This window comes from Sorex fumeus, unplaced genomic scaffold, assembly GCF_029834395.1.
Source record: "Sorex fumeus unplaced genomic scaffold, SorFum_2.1 ptg000153l, whole genome shotgun sequence".
Classification (NCBI taxonomy): Eukaryota; Metazoa; Chordata; class Mammalia; order Eulipotyphla; family Soricidae; genus Sorex; species Sorex fumeus.
The window spans coordinates 1,765,646-1,778,834 of record NW_026606210.1 but is presented as its reverse complement, the minus strand read 5'-3'; the positions used below and the strand labels follow the sequence as shown (position 1 = coordinate 1,778,834).

General features: G+C 62.3%; 1 protein-coding gene across 2 annotated transcripts; it reads left to right on the top strand.

Annotated features, from left to right (window-relative positions):
• Window positions 1-4,018: 4,018 nt before the first annotated feature.
• On the top strand, window positions 4,019-12,601 carry UPK3A (uroplakin 3A). Of its 2 annotated transcripts, XM_056107027.1 has the most exons (6): window positions 4,019-4,116; window positions 4,732-4,887; window positions 6,053-6,332; window positions 7,292-7,374; window positions 9,954-10,086; window positions 12,436-12,601. In XM_056107027.1, exons 1-6 carry the CDS (start codon window positions 4,065-4,067, stop codon window positions 12,599-12,601), a joined length of 870 nt encoding a protein of 289 aa, XP_055963002.1. In that variant the 5' UTR covers window positions 4,019-4,064. The 2 variants fall into 2 exon arrangements, with proteins under 2 accessions (XP_055963002.1, XP_055963003.1); XM_056107028.1 differs by lacking the exons at window positions 6,053-6,332; window positions 7,292-7,374.
• The last annotated feature ends 588 nt before the right edge of the window (window positions 12,602-13,189 follow it).

Here is a 13,189-nt window from a genome sequence, read left to right as displayed (position 1 = left end):
GCAGTGCTCAGGGGACCCTATGGGATGCTGGGAATTGAACCTGGGTTGGCCGTGTGCAAGGCAAACGCCCTACCCGCTGTGCTATTGCTCCAGCCCCAGGAAAGAAAGAAAGAAAGAGAGAGAGAGAGAGAGAGAGAGAGAGAGAGAGAAAGGAAGGAAGGAAGGAAGGAAAGAAGGAAGAAGAGAGTATCTTTGTTTGAAGATGTTTTTCCACGGAGGGTCAGGGTTCATCAGAGTACCCCAAAGTTTCTAGTTCCACGACGTGTAAACTGCGGTTTTCTTCATAGTAACCTGAGGGAAGGGCAAGTTGGGGTGAGCCGAGTGAAACCGAAGAAGAGGAAAGAGGGGTCCGGGCGGAGCCTGAATTGCATTTGGCCAATCTGGGTTGGATCCCCAGCACCAGGCCACGGGGGTGAGCCCATAGGGGACCCAGAGGCACCTCAGGCTGGGTGCAGGGTACAAGAGTCATAGCCAGACACCTCCACACTTGGGGTCCTGGGGCCAGTCCTTCCGCCTGGGTACCGGGCTGCCTTCCGCGGCCCCTCAACCCCCGTGAGAGCCCCTCAAACACACACTGGGGTTCAACTTCACGTCCCCCCGGGAGCTTTGGGGACGGTCGCCACCATATGTGACCCCGGGTTTTTCTCCTCTGTAAAGTGGGGGCAATGCTGGTGGTTTGGGGGGCTGTGCTGGGGGGAGGGGCGTGATGGAGGAAGGCGGCAGGGAGCGGCGTGTGACTGGCCGGGGTCCCGGGAACGGGCACAGTGCCCGCTTCAGATGGCAGAGATAAGGGTGAACTTGCTGCCCGGTTTCATTCCGGAGACGGACAAACCCGTTTGTCCCGGCCCAGCCCAACAGGCGTTGTCTGGCTGCGCCCAGGCCCTCCCTGCTGTCCCCCTGCCCTGTGGCCTTACCTCAGGTCCTAGGGGGAGGGGGTCTGGCTGCCCCGAGTCCCCGGACCCAGCTCGAGCCGGGTAGCACTGGCGATGGCGACCGGGGTTCAAGACAGGGTGTAATAGAGCCCCCCACGTCTCTGGGCAGGGGTCGCTGCCCCTTGGGGTCAGCTGCTGCTTCTGAGGTGCTGGGAGCCAAGTGTGACCCCTCACTGCCCTGCTCGCAAAGACGTCCTGAGCCCTGAAGCTCCCAGCCAACCGGGTCTGAACGCAGTGGCCCCGACAATGTCCGGGTCCTCATAGGGGGCTATGAGACCCTGGGTACACTCAGGTCTCCCTGGGTTTGCAGAGACATTTCTGGGCCAAGTGTTTGCAGCCCACAAACCCCCCAAGTTTCAGGACTGGAGCGATAGCACAGCAGGGAGGGCGTTTGCCATGCACGTGGCCAACCCCAGGTTCAATTCCCAGCATCCCATAGGGTCCCCCAAGCACCGCCAGAAGTGATTCCTGAGTGCAGCGCCAGGAGGGAACCCCTGTGCATTGCAGGGTGTGACCCAAAAAGAGAAAAAAAAACCCACAAGTTTCCAATTCCAAGGTGCCTTGTGCAGGGCAAGGGCGGGCGTGAACTTTTACATCCCCGAACTTCCCATTTCTCTGGGGCTCTGTGGCGGGCGGCTCGGGGCCAGGGGTCAGCCCCAGGAAACGCCCATGGGAGAGGCCTCGGTCTGGGTTCTGCAGAGAAACTCGTGGCTGTGCCCCGGGGCCCAGGACGGCGGCGGGGGCCCCTGCAGGTGTCCCCTCCCCCCTTCTTTGGCTTGGAGTCCCCTCCTGAGCGCTTGGCTTCCAGGCAAGCCGGGACCACGACCCCCATGCCGACGACTTACTCTTCTCCAGTTCTCTCTCCCCTTCCAAATCGGCCTGAGACAAGCCAGCTGCTCTCAAAAGTGCAATTCTTGCTTTACAAATCCAAGCTTTCACCCCCACCCCCCACCCCTGGACATTTTTGGGATTTTAGGAAATTATTATTTTAACTTCTCGCCTCCACCCCCAGATGTTCTCACCATATTTGGGCAAGAAAAGAGAAGATTGCTGTTTTGTTTCTTTGTGAGAAACCGCGGCCTCTGGCAGAAGACCCTGGGAGTTGGGGGGGGGGGGGGGCTCAGACATCTGCCCTCCTCTTTGAGCGATGGACCTGGCAGAGACTTCAAGAGCTGTCCTGTTTGTTCGAGAATAATCCAACCCTCCTGGGCGGGAACGTGAGTCCACAGGCATGCTCAGAGAGAGAAACCATGCCGAGTCTGAGGTCAGGGGCGGTTAGGAACACAGTCACCCCCCACCGCCACCCGGCCCCTCCCTGGGGCACAGAGGGGAAACTGAGGCACGATGAGAGGAAGCGGTTTGTGGGGTTTCAGTTTGGGGGCCACACCCAGTGGTGCTCGGAGACTTCTTTCAGCTCAGTGCTCCGGCCACGCAGTCCCGGGACCACCAAAGCCAGGGCTCCCACATGGAAAGGGATGCTGGGAGATGCCCTTCAGGGGCCCGTCTGCTCAGATGACATTCGGGTGAAGCTTCCGGGCAGGAGGACCAGGCCCTTCTCAGAGCCGTGGCGCTGTCCCTCAGGAGGGCCAGGCAATGTAGGGTTTCAATCTTTCAGTAAGTGGCCAGCCGCAGACTCCTGCGGCCTGTTCCCTAAAAATCTTTCATTTATTAACTATTATTAGTTTTTGTTTGGGGACCTTCCCTGGCAGTGCTTGGGACTTACTTCTGGCTCAGCACTCAGGGATCACTCCTGGTGAGCTCAGGCGACCATTGGGGGTCCTTCATTTAGGGAATGAGTGAGCAGGTGCACAGTCTCAGCTGGCGCAGAGACTGGCACTTGAAGGTCTGTCAGGTCTGATGGCACCTTCCCGAGAGCACCTGGCACCTGCCCGAGAACACCTGGCATATCACAGCAGCCAGCAGCAGCTGTCAGAGGTTGGTCCTCATTTTGTAGCAAAGAAAGCAAGGTTCAGAGAAGGAAGGACTGAGCACGGAGCCACAGCACAGCGGGGAGGGCGTTTGCCTTGCATGCGGTCGATCTGGGTTTGATCCCGGGCATCCCATATGGTCCCCTGAGCACCGCCAGGAATTTTTCCTGAGCGCAGAGCCAGGAGTAAGCCCTGAGCATCGCCGGGTGTGACCCCATAAGACACACACACACAAAAAAAATTAAAAAACGAAAGAGAGGGGCTGGAGCAATAGCACAACGGGTTGTGCATTCGCCTTGCACGCGGCCGACCCGGGTTTGATTCCCAGCATCTCATATGGTCCCCCGAGCATCGTCAGGAGTAATTTCTGAGTGCATGAACCAGGAGTAACCCCTGAGCATTGCTGGGTGTGACCCAAAAAGCAAAAAGCAAAACCCAAAACAAACAAACAAAAACAAACAATAAACAACAACAAAGAGAAACTAAGGCTCGGAGAAGGGAGGACTGGACGCCGCAGTCATAGGACGGAGGGGAGGGCGCTTGCCTTGCATGTGACCCCCCGGGTTCGATCCTCGACATCCCTTATGATGCCCCAGGTGTGGATCTGTGCCAGGAGTGATCCCTGAGCACAGAGCCAGGAGTCAGCCCTCGCCCCCAAAAGAGCCAGATAAAGGCTGGAGCAATAGCACAGCGGGGAGGGCGTTTGCCTTGCACACGGCCGACCCGGGTTCAGTTCCCAGCATCCCATTTGATTCCCCCGAGCACTGTCAGGAGTCATTCCTGAGTGCATGAACCAGGAGGATGCCCTGTGCAGCGCTGGGTGTGACCCAAAAAAGCAAAGAAAGCCAGGAGGGGGATTGTTTCTCCCTCCAGTCTCACGAAGGCTAAAGATCCGTGGGAGCAGGGCCCTGGCACCCTGGCACACAGTAGGCGCTTAGGTGAGGACGCCTGCAGGAGGGCCAGCTCAGACGCACTTGGTCCTGGGCGCCCCGCCGGAGGGTGTGGCCAAGGGGCGGGGAGTATGCAAATAAACAGGCGGGCTCCCAGGTCTGGGCGGGGATATGCAAATAGGCCCTGCTAGGAGGCTTCGGATTGGCCGGCGGGGCGGGCGGGGCGGGGCGCGCCCGGTCCAGGTGCGGGCAGGGGTGCGCGCTCCTACCTGCACCTGCAGCCCTGAGCCCGCGCCGGGGCTCTCTCCCGGGTCATGGTTCCGCTTTGGACCCTGCTGGCCCTCAGCTGCCTGCGACGTGGTTCGGGTAAGGGCGGGGGGTGGGGGCTAGGTGAGGGGGGGTCCTGCCGCTTGCCCCCGGCCCTCCTCCCCGGGGTCCAAGGGGAGCCTGGACTGGGAACTGGAACTGGCGGTGGGCGCTGGGGACCGGGACTCATGCATGGACACTGATGGAGAGAGAGAATGCAAGGGACAGCTCGGGTGATGCCTGGTCGAGGGGGGGCCAGGGCCAGGGCCAGGTGCCCCGCAGGGCCCAGACACATAGAAGGGGCCACCCCGGAGGTGGTCAGCTTTGCGTGTCAGAGCAGAAGGCTGGTCAGTAGGGAACAGGTGAAGGAGGAGGGGGCGCCCCACCTGGAGAGCTGCAGGGGTCCACAGCCACCCAACACCGCGGTGGGGGTGGGAGAGGGCCACAGCTCTGCAGGGACCCCTCATTTCTGCTCGGGGCCCCAGGCGGGGACCAGCGCGCTGCCCAGACCTGAGTCCAGGCCCTAAGTATGTCCAAGGGGGAGTGGAAACCCCATGGCCAGCCAGGAGTGGGTTCTGGGGCACCCCAGACGGGCAGGCGTGGGTCAGAGTGCGGGAGGCGGGGTGCCCAGGCATCCCATGGGCGTGACCTCCTGGCCCTTCCTGCCCCCTCCAGGTGTTGACCTCCAGCCCCAACTGGCCAGCGTGAACCTGGCCACCAACAACCCCACGCTCACCACGGTGGCCCTGGAGAAGCCGCTGTGCGTGTTTGACGGTGCCGCCCCGCTGCCCGGCACCTATGAGGTTTTCCTGTACGTCCTGGTGGACTCGGGTAAGGCCGGGCTGTGTGTCCCCCGAGGGGAGCCAGCGGGCAGAAGGGCAGGTGGAGGCCCGCCTGCTTGAGATCACCCACTGTCTAGCCCTGTCTGGGGGACCGTGGGCTTGTGGAGAGTGACCACCCCAAGCAGCTGGGCCACGCCCAGGCCTTGCATGCCCCGGAGCTGCCATTCACAAGGAAACTTCCAAGAAAGCCTTGTGAGGTCAACGGGGAGCATAGCCCAGGTGCCCATTGGCCGGAAGTCCAAGTCCTGCAGCTCCCAAGGGGCTTCAGGGTTGGACCAGAGCCTTTGAGCCTGCTGACCGCAGGCTCCCAGGAGAGGACACCGCAGCCATGCCTCACACGGGCTCCAGTGAACATCACTGTCTCCCGCACCCAGCAGTGCTCAGGGAGCACTTTTTTTTTTTTTTTTTTGCTTTTTGGGTCACACCCGGCTATGCACAGGGGTTACTCCTGGCTCTGCACTCAGGAGTTATTCCTGGCGGTGCTCGGGGGACCCTATGGGATGCTGGGAATCAAACCTGGGTCGGCCGCGTGCAAGGCAAACGCCCTACCCACTGTGCTATCTTTCCAGCCCCAGGGAACACTCTTTTTCTGGGGGGAGAGGGCGTTGGGGAACTTTTTGGGTTCCACCCGGCGATGGTCAGGGGTTCCTCCTGGCTCTGCACTCAGGAATTACTCCTGACAGTGCTCGGGGGACCCTAAGGGATGCCGAGGATCGAATCCGGGTTGGCTGTGTGCCAGGCAAATGCTGTGCTATTGCTCCGGCCCCTCAGGGCTCACTCCTGGTGGTGCTCGGGAGAGCCTACATGGGGAGAGAGAGTGAACCCGGCTCGGCTGTGTGAGAGGCCAGCGCCTCAGCCCCTGGGGTCTCTCTCCTCAATGTGATGCGTGCACAACTGTGTGTATGCCTACAAGTGTGTACAACTGTGTGTATGCCTACAAGTGTGTACAACTGTGTGTATGCCTACAAGTGTGTACAACTGTGTGCATGCCTACATGTGTGTACAATTGCATGCATGCCTACATGTGTGTGCAACTTCGTGCATGCCTAATGCATGTGTGTGTGTAACTGCGTACATGCCTACATGAGTGTGCGTGCCTGTGTGTGTGGCTCCGAGCCACACCATCCAGGACCTCACGGGCTCCGCCTCTCCAGAGCGCACCTGGAACGCATCGGTGCAGGACGGCCACGGGGCCCCGCTGAGTGCCTCGTTCCAGCAGACGGAGGGCGGCCAGAGGGGCCCCTACAAGGCCTCAGCCTTCGCCCTGGTGCCCTGCGGAGACCTGCCCAGCGTGGACGCCGTCAGGGACACGTCCCGGGTCTCGGACATCCTAAGCACGTACTTCGTCCGGGTGGGCGACGACGGGACCTGCCTGTCCGACCCCAACTTCCAGGGCCTCTGCAACCCGCCCCTGGCAGGGGACACAAAGTACAGGTGGGTGTCTGCAGCCGGGGTGCCAGCGGCAGTGGGCTCTCGCACCCGGTGCTCCTGGGCGGGAAGGAAACTGTGGCCCCAAGAGGGCAGGGGTCATCCAGTCTAGTGTGAGTCCCCTTCGGCGGCCGTCCGGTGCTGCCCACCCGAGGCCAGGTACCCTGTGGTTGGACCCCCACGGTGAGTGTCTGTGGATGAGAGCTGGAGCCGGCCTGACCTCTGCACCTTGACCTCTGCACCCTGACCTCTGCACCCACAGTCCCTGTGGACCCATGAGTTCAGGGTCTCTCCCCTCTAGGCCCGCTCTCTGCAGCCACCAGCAGGTGGCGCAGTCCCTGTCCACCCCACAGGACCCCTCCCTCCCCCTGGTCTGCAGAACCTGCCCCGCCCCGTACTTGGGGGCTCAGGGCATGGCCACCCCCTCTTCAAATCAGAGAAATGGGCACAGCGGGACAGCGGGGAGGGCCCTGCCCTTGCATGTGGCCAACCTGGGAGAACACTTGGAGGGGGGCTCAGAGCTTCCTCCTGGCTCTCACTCAGGGATCACTCCTGCGGGGCTTGGGGGGACCCTGAGGAGGGGAGTCGGGGATTGAACCAGGATCAGACACATGCAAGCAGGTGCCCTCCCTGCTGTCCTGTCGTGCCCCGACTCCCTCCCCTTTCTAAAGTCCCTTTTGTGAGCCCAAGGGCCAGGCTGGAAACAGAGGCAGGCACAGATGCCAGGACGGCTGTGTGTGCGTCCAGTGAGAGAGGCAGGACTGAAGGCTTCCTGGAGGAGGCAGCAGCCCAAGCGGGAGTCTGTGCCAAGAGCAGGAGGACCTGCCACCCAGGGCACACCTCACAGCCCCCGAGCTCCCGTTTCCTAGGCTGCACCCCTCTGCACTGCCCCCCCGTGGCACGTGTGCCCCCCTTTGGAGCTGTGGGCTCCCGGGGGTGACGGTGCTCCTCGCTGTGTGCTCCAGGTTCAAGTACGTCCTCGTCAACACGTCCAGCGGGCTGGTGCAGGAGCAGACGCTGTGGTCAAACCCCATCCGCACAGGCCGGCGTAAGTGGGGCAGGCCCTGGGCGGGAAGCAGCCCCCCCCCCCCCGCCTGGCTCGGGTCCCAGACACCTGGAGGACAGTGGGGAGGGTGACAGGGTGACAGGACAGCGGTGTGTGCGTCCAGGGATAGAGGCAGGACTGAAGGCTTCCTGGAGGAGGGGGCAGCCCAAGCGGGAGTATGGGGCAGAGCGGTGCCCTGCAGGTCGCCTCTGGGCCAAAGAGAGGGCTGGGGACGGGGCTCAGCCTCTGCCCAGCACCACGTGCCACCCCCACCACCCAGCACGGCCAGGAGAGACCCACGAGCACCCACCTGAGTGCGGCCCAGAATGGCCCTGAGCACCCCTCCCCGAGTCCTCCTGGGCCCTGGGCCTGGGTCGGCAGCGGTTTGGCCTGTGAGCATAGGGGCGGCGTGGGCAGGGGAGGGGGAGAGAGGGAGGGAGAAGGAGGGGAGGGGGCATGTCAGCAGAGGGACAGGAGAGGGGCAGGGGAGGGGTTGAGGGAGAGGGAGAGGGAGAGGGAGGGGTGGGGCAAGGGAGGGGCAGGGGAGGAGTGAGGAGGGGCAGGGGGAGGGGAGAGGGAGGGGGAGGGGCGGGAAGGAGCAGGGGCTAGAGAAGGGGAGGGGAGGGGAGGGGCAGGGGCAAGGGAAGGGCAGGGGAGGGGGAGGGGTGGGGAGGTAGGGGCAGGGGGAGGGGAGGGCAGAGGGGAGGGGAGAGGCAAGGGGAGGAGAGGGGCAGGGGAGTAGTGAGGAGGGGCAGGGGCAAGGGCAGGGGAGGGGAGGGAGGGGCAGAGAGGGAGGGGTGGGGGAGGGGAGAGGGAGGGGGAGGGGGAGGGAAGGAGCAGGGACTAGAGAAGGGGAGGGGAGAGGAAGGGAGGGGCGGGGAGGTAGGGGCAGGGGAAGGGGAGGGGCGGGGAGGGGAAGGACAGTGGGAGGGGAGGGGCAGAGGGGAGTAGTGAGGTGGGGCAGGGGCAAGGGCAGGGGGAGGGGAGGGGCAGGGAGGGGCAGGGGAAGGGAGGGAGGGGCAAGGGGAGGGCGGGGGAGGGGGAGGGGCAGAGAGGGAGGGGCAGGGGCAGACCCAGCGGACACTCCCTGGCCCGCCCCCGCATTTGCGTCCAGGCCCGGGGGTTTTTGGGTGTCCTGGGGCCCAGGTGCCCGCACCCCAGGTGGGGTCTCCCCCGACAGCTCTGGCAGACTTGGAGGTGGGCGTTTCTCAGGCTTGTGACCACGCCCACCTCTGGACCCTCTTCCCGCTGCCTCGAGCCCCAACGGGGTGGGGGGGTGCACGCTGCCCTGGGCCCTCCCGGCAGCTCGGGGCTCCCAGGGGTCTCCTGCCCGCCTCTGTGACACGTGGGGCCTGCGTCCCTATGGAGACCGTCCTGCCCGGCCTGAGGCGGAGCTCCTGGGCACTGCTCCTCCCCAGTGCTCCCCTGCTCCTGCTCCCTTGGGTAATCCAGGCCAGGGCTCAGGGCCCAGTGCTCTGCGGGCCGGCTGGGGTGGGGGGCAGAGCATGCGGGAGCTGTCTCGGGCCTGCGGGCCTGGGCTTGAGTCCGGAGGAGGCGACTTGCCCCGACCACAGACTGTTCGCGCCGGTCCCAGATGGTGACACGTGACCAAGGCAGGGGGGCTCCTGGCGGCCCCTGGGCCCCAGCGCCCTCCCCAGCCGCCTTGATGGCGGCTGGTCTGGAGGTGCAGGACCCCTGGGAATTCCTCACCTGCCAGGCCCGGCTCTGGTCAAGGTGGTCCCGACGGGGTGGGGCTGGGGGGGGCTGGGCCACACCCGGCGGTGCTTGGGGGGCTGAGCAGTGCTGGGGACGGAGCCGGGCTCGGCCCCGGCCACCTTCATCCCTGGACTCATCCTCTGGCCTCTGAAAATTCAAGTCCACTGAAAATTTATTTTTGCTTTGGGGCCAGGCCTGGCTGCGCTCAGGAGTTACTCCAGCGCCATAGTGGGTGCCGGGGACTGAACCTGGGGCCTCTTCAGGCGAGCAAAGTGTCCTCCCCACTGTCCTGTCGCTGCAGCCCCCAGTTATAATTTAAAATGATGCAAAGGGTGAGACCTGGGAGGTGGCGCCAGGGGCTGGAGCTTATGGGGGAGCCGCAGGGGCCCCAAACATAGATAAAAATCAAGGGAGGGGGGTAAGGCATTTGCCTTGCACACAGCCAACCTGGGTTCGACTCCCAGCATCCCCTAGGGTCCCCCGAGCTTCACCAGGAGTCATTCCTGAGTGCAGAGCCAGGAGGAACCCCTGGGCATCGCCGAGTGTGACCCAAAAAGCTGAAAAAAAAAAAGGGCTGGAGCAATAGTGCAGTGGGGAGGGCGTTTGCCTCGTACGCGGCATACTGGGTTCGATTCCCAGCATCCCATAGGGTCCCCTGAGCGCCACCAGGAGTGATTCCTGAGCACAGAGCCAGGAGGAACCCCTGTGTATTGCCAGGTGTGACCCAGAAAAAACAAAACAAAACAAAACTGAACAGTCCGCGCAGAGAGGAGATGAGATGAGACTCCCAGGGGACGTTGGGGGTGGGCTCGGGGTAAGGGGCTCCGGGACGCCCCCCAGCTGGGTGACAGAGCCTCTGTCTGTAGCCACCCCCTACGCAGCCATCGACACGTGGCCGGGCCGGCGCAGCGGGGGCATGATCGTCATCACGTCCATCCTGGGCTCCCTGCCCTTCTTCCTGCTGGTGGCCTTCACGGGGGCCGTCATCTTCAGCCTCATGTGAGTTTGCAGGGGTGAGGGGTGGGGGGACACAGCCAGCACCAGGGTCCTCCTGTCAGCGGAGAGCCCAGGAGACGGGGTGGCCCGGGGCAGGGGGCTGTGCTGGGTGGGCCGTGGCCACTGTGACTGCCGGCTCAGGCGCTGACCGCTGACCACTGACCACTGAGCTTCTCCCTCCTCTCTGAGCATGTGCTGGGCGAGGGAGTGCCCGGTCCGTCCCGCCCACCTGCGCAGTTGGGGGGGTTAAGTGGAAAACCCCTGTCCGCGGAGGCTGGGGTTGAGGTCACAGAGCAGCGCTCGCAGAGCTGGGGCTTGGGGGAAGCAGCCCAGGTGCACCAGGCCCTGAGTCGGACCCTGACCCCTCGGCATGGGCCCCGAGCACTCCAAGGTGTGTCCCTGGAGAGGCCCAGCAGGGGCCAAGCAGCCCAGACAGGCAGACCAAGCGCCACAGGGAAGCCCGGACTCCCACACTCTTGGAGGTGGTGTGTATCACACACACAGACACATACACATGCACACACAAGCACGCATGTACACACACACGCACACACAAGCATGCATACACACATTCATGCCTATGCACACACACACAAGCATGCACACATGCACACATACACACATGCACACACAAACATACACAAATGGATGCACATGCCCACACATACACATGGACACACATGCACGCAATGTACACACACACACAAAAGCATGCATACACACACGCATGCCTATACACACACACGCACACACAAGCATGCACACATACACACATGCACACACACAAACATATACAAATGGACGCACATGCCCACACATACGCATGGACACACACGCACGCATGTACACACACGCACACACAAGCATGCACACATAAACACATGTACACACACAAACATATACAAATGGACGCACATGCACACACATACACATGGACACACACGCACGCATGTACACACACGCACACACAAGCATGCACACACACATGTACACACAAACATATACAAATGGACGCACATGCACACACATACGCATGGACACACATGCACGCATGTACACACACATGCACACACAAGCATGCACACACACATGTACACACAAACATATACAAATGGACGCACATGCCCACGCATACGCATGGACACACACGCACGCATGTACACACACATGCACACACAAGCATGCACACATACACACATGTACACACAAACATATACAAATGGACGCACATGCACACACATGTACAGAGATACACATGAACACATGCACACATGCATACGTGCACACTCATGCATACATAATGCACATATACACATGTATACACAAGCATGCATACACACACGCACACACATGCACACGTGTATGCACATAGTAGAAATGCATACAGATGCATGCATATGCACACACGGACACACACAGCATGCACGCACGCACACACACCCAGGGACCCCTGCCCCGACAGCTCTGACCCGTGTTTACTTCTGATCCAAATTCTCCGTCCACCCTGTGTGGGCAGCCCGGAGGCCAGGGCAGATCCTGCCTGAGCAACGGGGAGGACTCCAGTGTGCTCCTCAGCGTGGCGGGGAGGGCCGGGGAATGTCAGCACCCAGAGGGCATCTCACTGTCCCCGGGAGGGGGGATTCGAGAGGAAAAGCCTCAGAGACAGTCGGAGGGATGGTAGCAGGACCGGGTCAGGCACGGGGCTAAAGCACTGGCCTTGGGGGCTGGAGTGACAGCACAGCGGGGAGGGCGTTTGCCTTGCACCGGGGTTCGATTCCCAGCATCCCATAGGGTTCCCCGAGCACTGCCAGGAGTCATCCCTGAGTGCATGAGCCAGGAGGAACCCCTGTGCATTGCCGGGTATGACCTAAAATTAAAAAAAAACCCCAAAAACAACAACAAAAAACCCCAACAAAATAACAATAATAACAACCATAGTGGTCCTTGGGGTCTCCTTCTGTGCAGTGCCCGGGGAGTGCCCCCCCCCCCGTGTTGTGGTCTGAGGGATGAAATCGGGGCTCCCACACGCAGAGCGTCCCAAGCTCTAGAGATTGTTCAAGCAGCTCTCAGAGGTGGCGACCCCAGGGCTGGCACTGCCAATGCCCCGGAAAGCTCGTTCCACCGGATGAAAGCTGCGACTTCGCTGAGTCTGGCCCCGGCCCTGAGTTCAGGCTCTCCTCCATGTGGGCCAACCCCCAGGCCCCCTGGGCTCTGCCTAGGAGCACCCCTCCCCCCTCAATTGAACCCCCAAAGAAACTCCACGTCAGTGAAGTACGTCGGTGATGAGGGATCGCGGGCCAGCCGGACCCCCCACCCCCTAATGGCGACGCTTCTCACCGCCCCCCCCAACAGCGACATGGGCGGCTTTGACGGGGAAACAACACACGACTCCCAGATCACGCAGGGGACGGCGGCCCCCAAGTCCCTGGGGGCTGCGGAGCGCCCATACCCGTCGTCAGCAAGCCGAGGGCCAGCCCTGGACCGGCCCGAGGTGTACGCCAGCAAGCTTCAGGACTGAGCGGGGACCCGGCTGCTGGTCCCACTGGGTCTCAGGCGGCCACGGCCACGCCCACACCGCGCCCAGCCACCGGGGGAGGCCAGGGATGCTGCACCAACTGCGGGGGAACTTTGAATAAAAGTGTCCCAGGATTCCGAAGTCTCTCTGGATCGGCATTGCGGGGGGAGGGGGAGGGGTGGGTGCCGGAGGGAAGGGACACGCCTGGACACGCCTGGACATGCCGGGCCCGGCGGGTGGGGCTGTTTCCTCAGAGCGAAGGCAGCGAGGATGAAGGAAACCAGGGCTGGACTGGGAGAATGTTCAGTCCGGGCATGCCCGAAGCCTTGAGTTTGACTCCCAGCTCGGAAGGCCCTCAAAGCTCTGCTGAGTGTGGCCCCCAGTACCCCTGAGCACTGCTGGATGAGGCCCCCAGGGCTCTTGAGCACTGCTGCGTGAGTCTCCCCAAGAGCCCCTGAGCACTGCTGGGTGAGCCCTTACTGAGCACTGATGGGTGTGACCCCTAGAGCTTTGAGCACTGCTGGGCGAGTCTCCCCATAGCCCGAGCCCTGCTTGGTGAGCCCCCCAGAGCCCCTGAGCACTGCTGGGTGT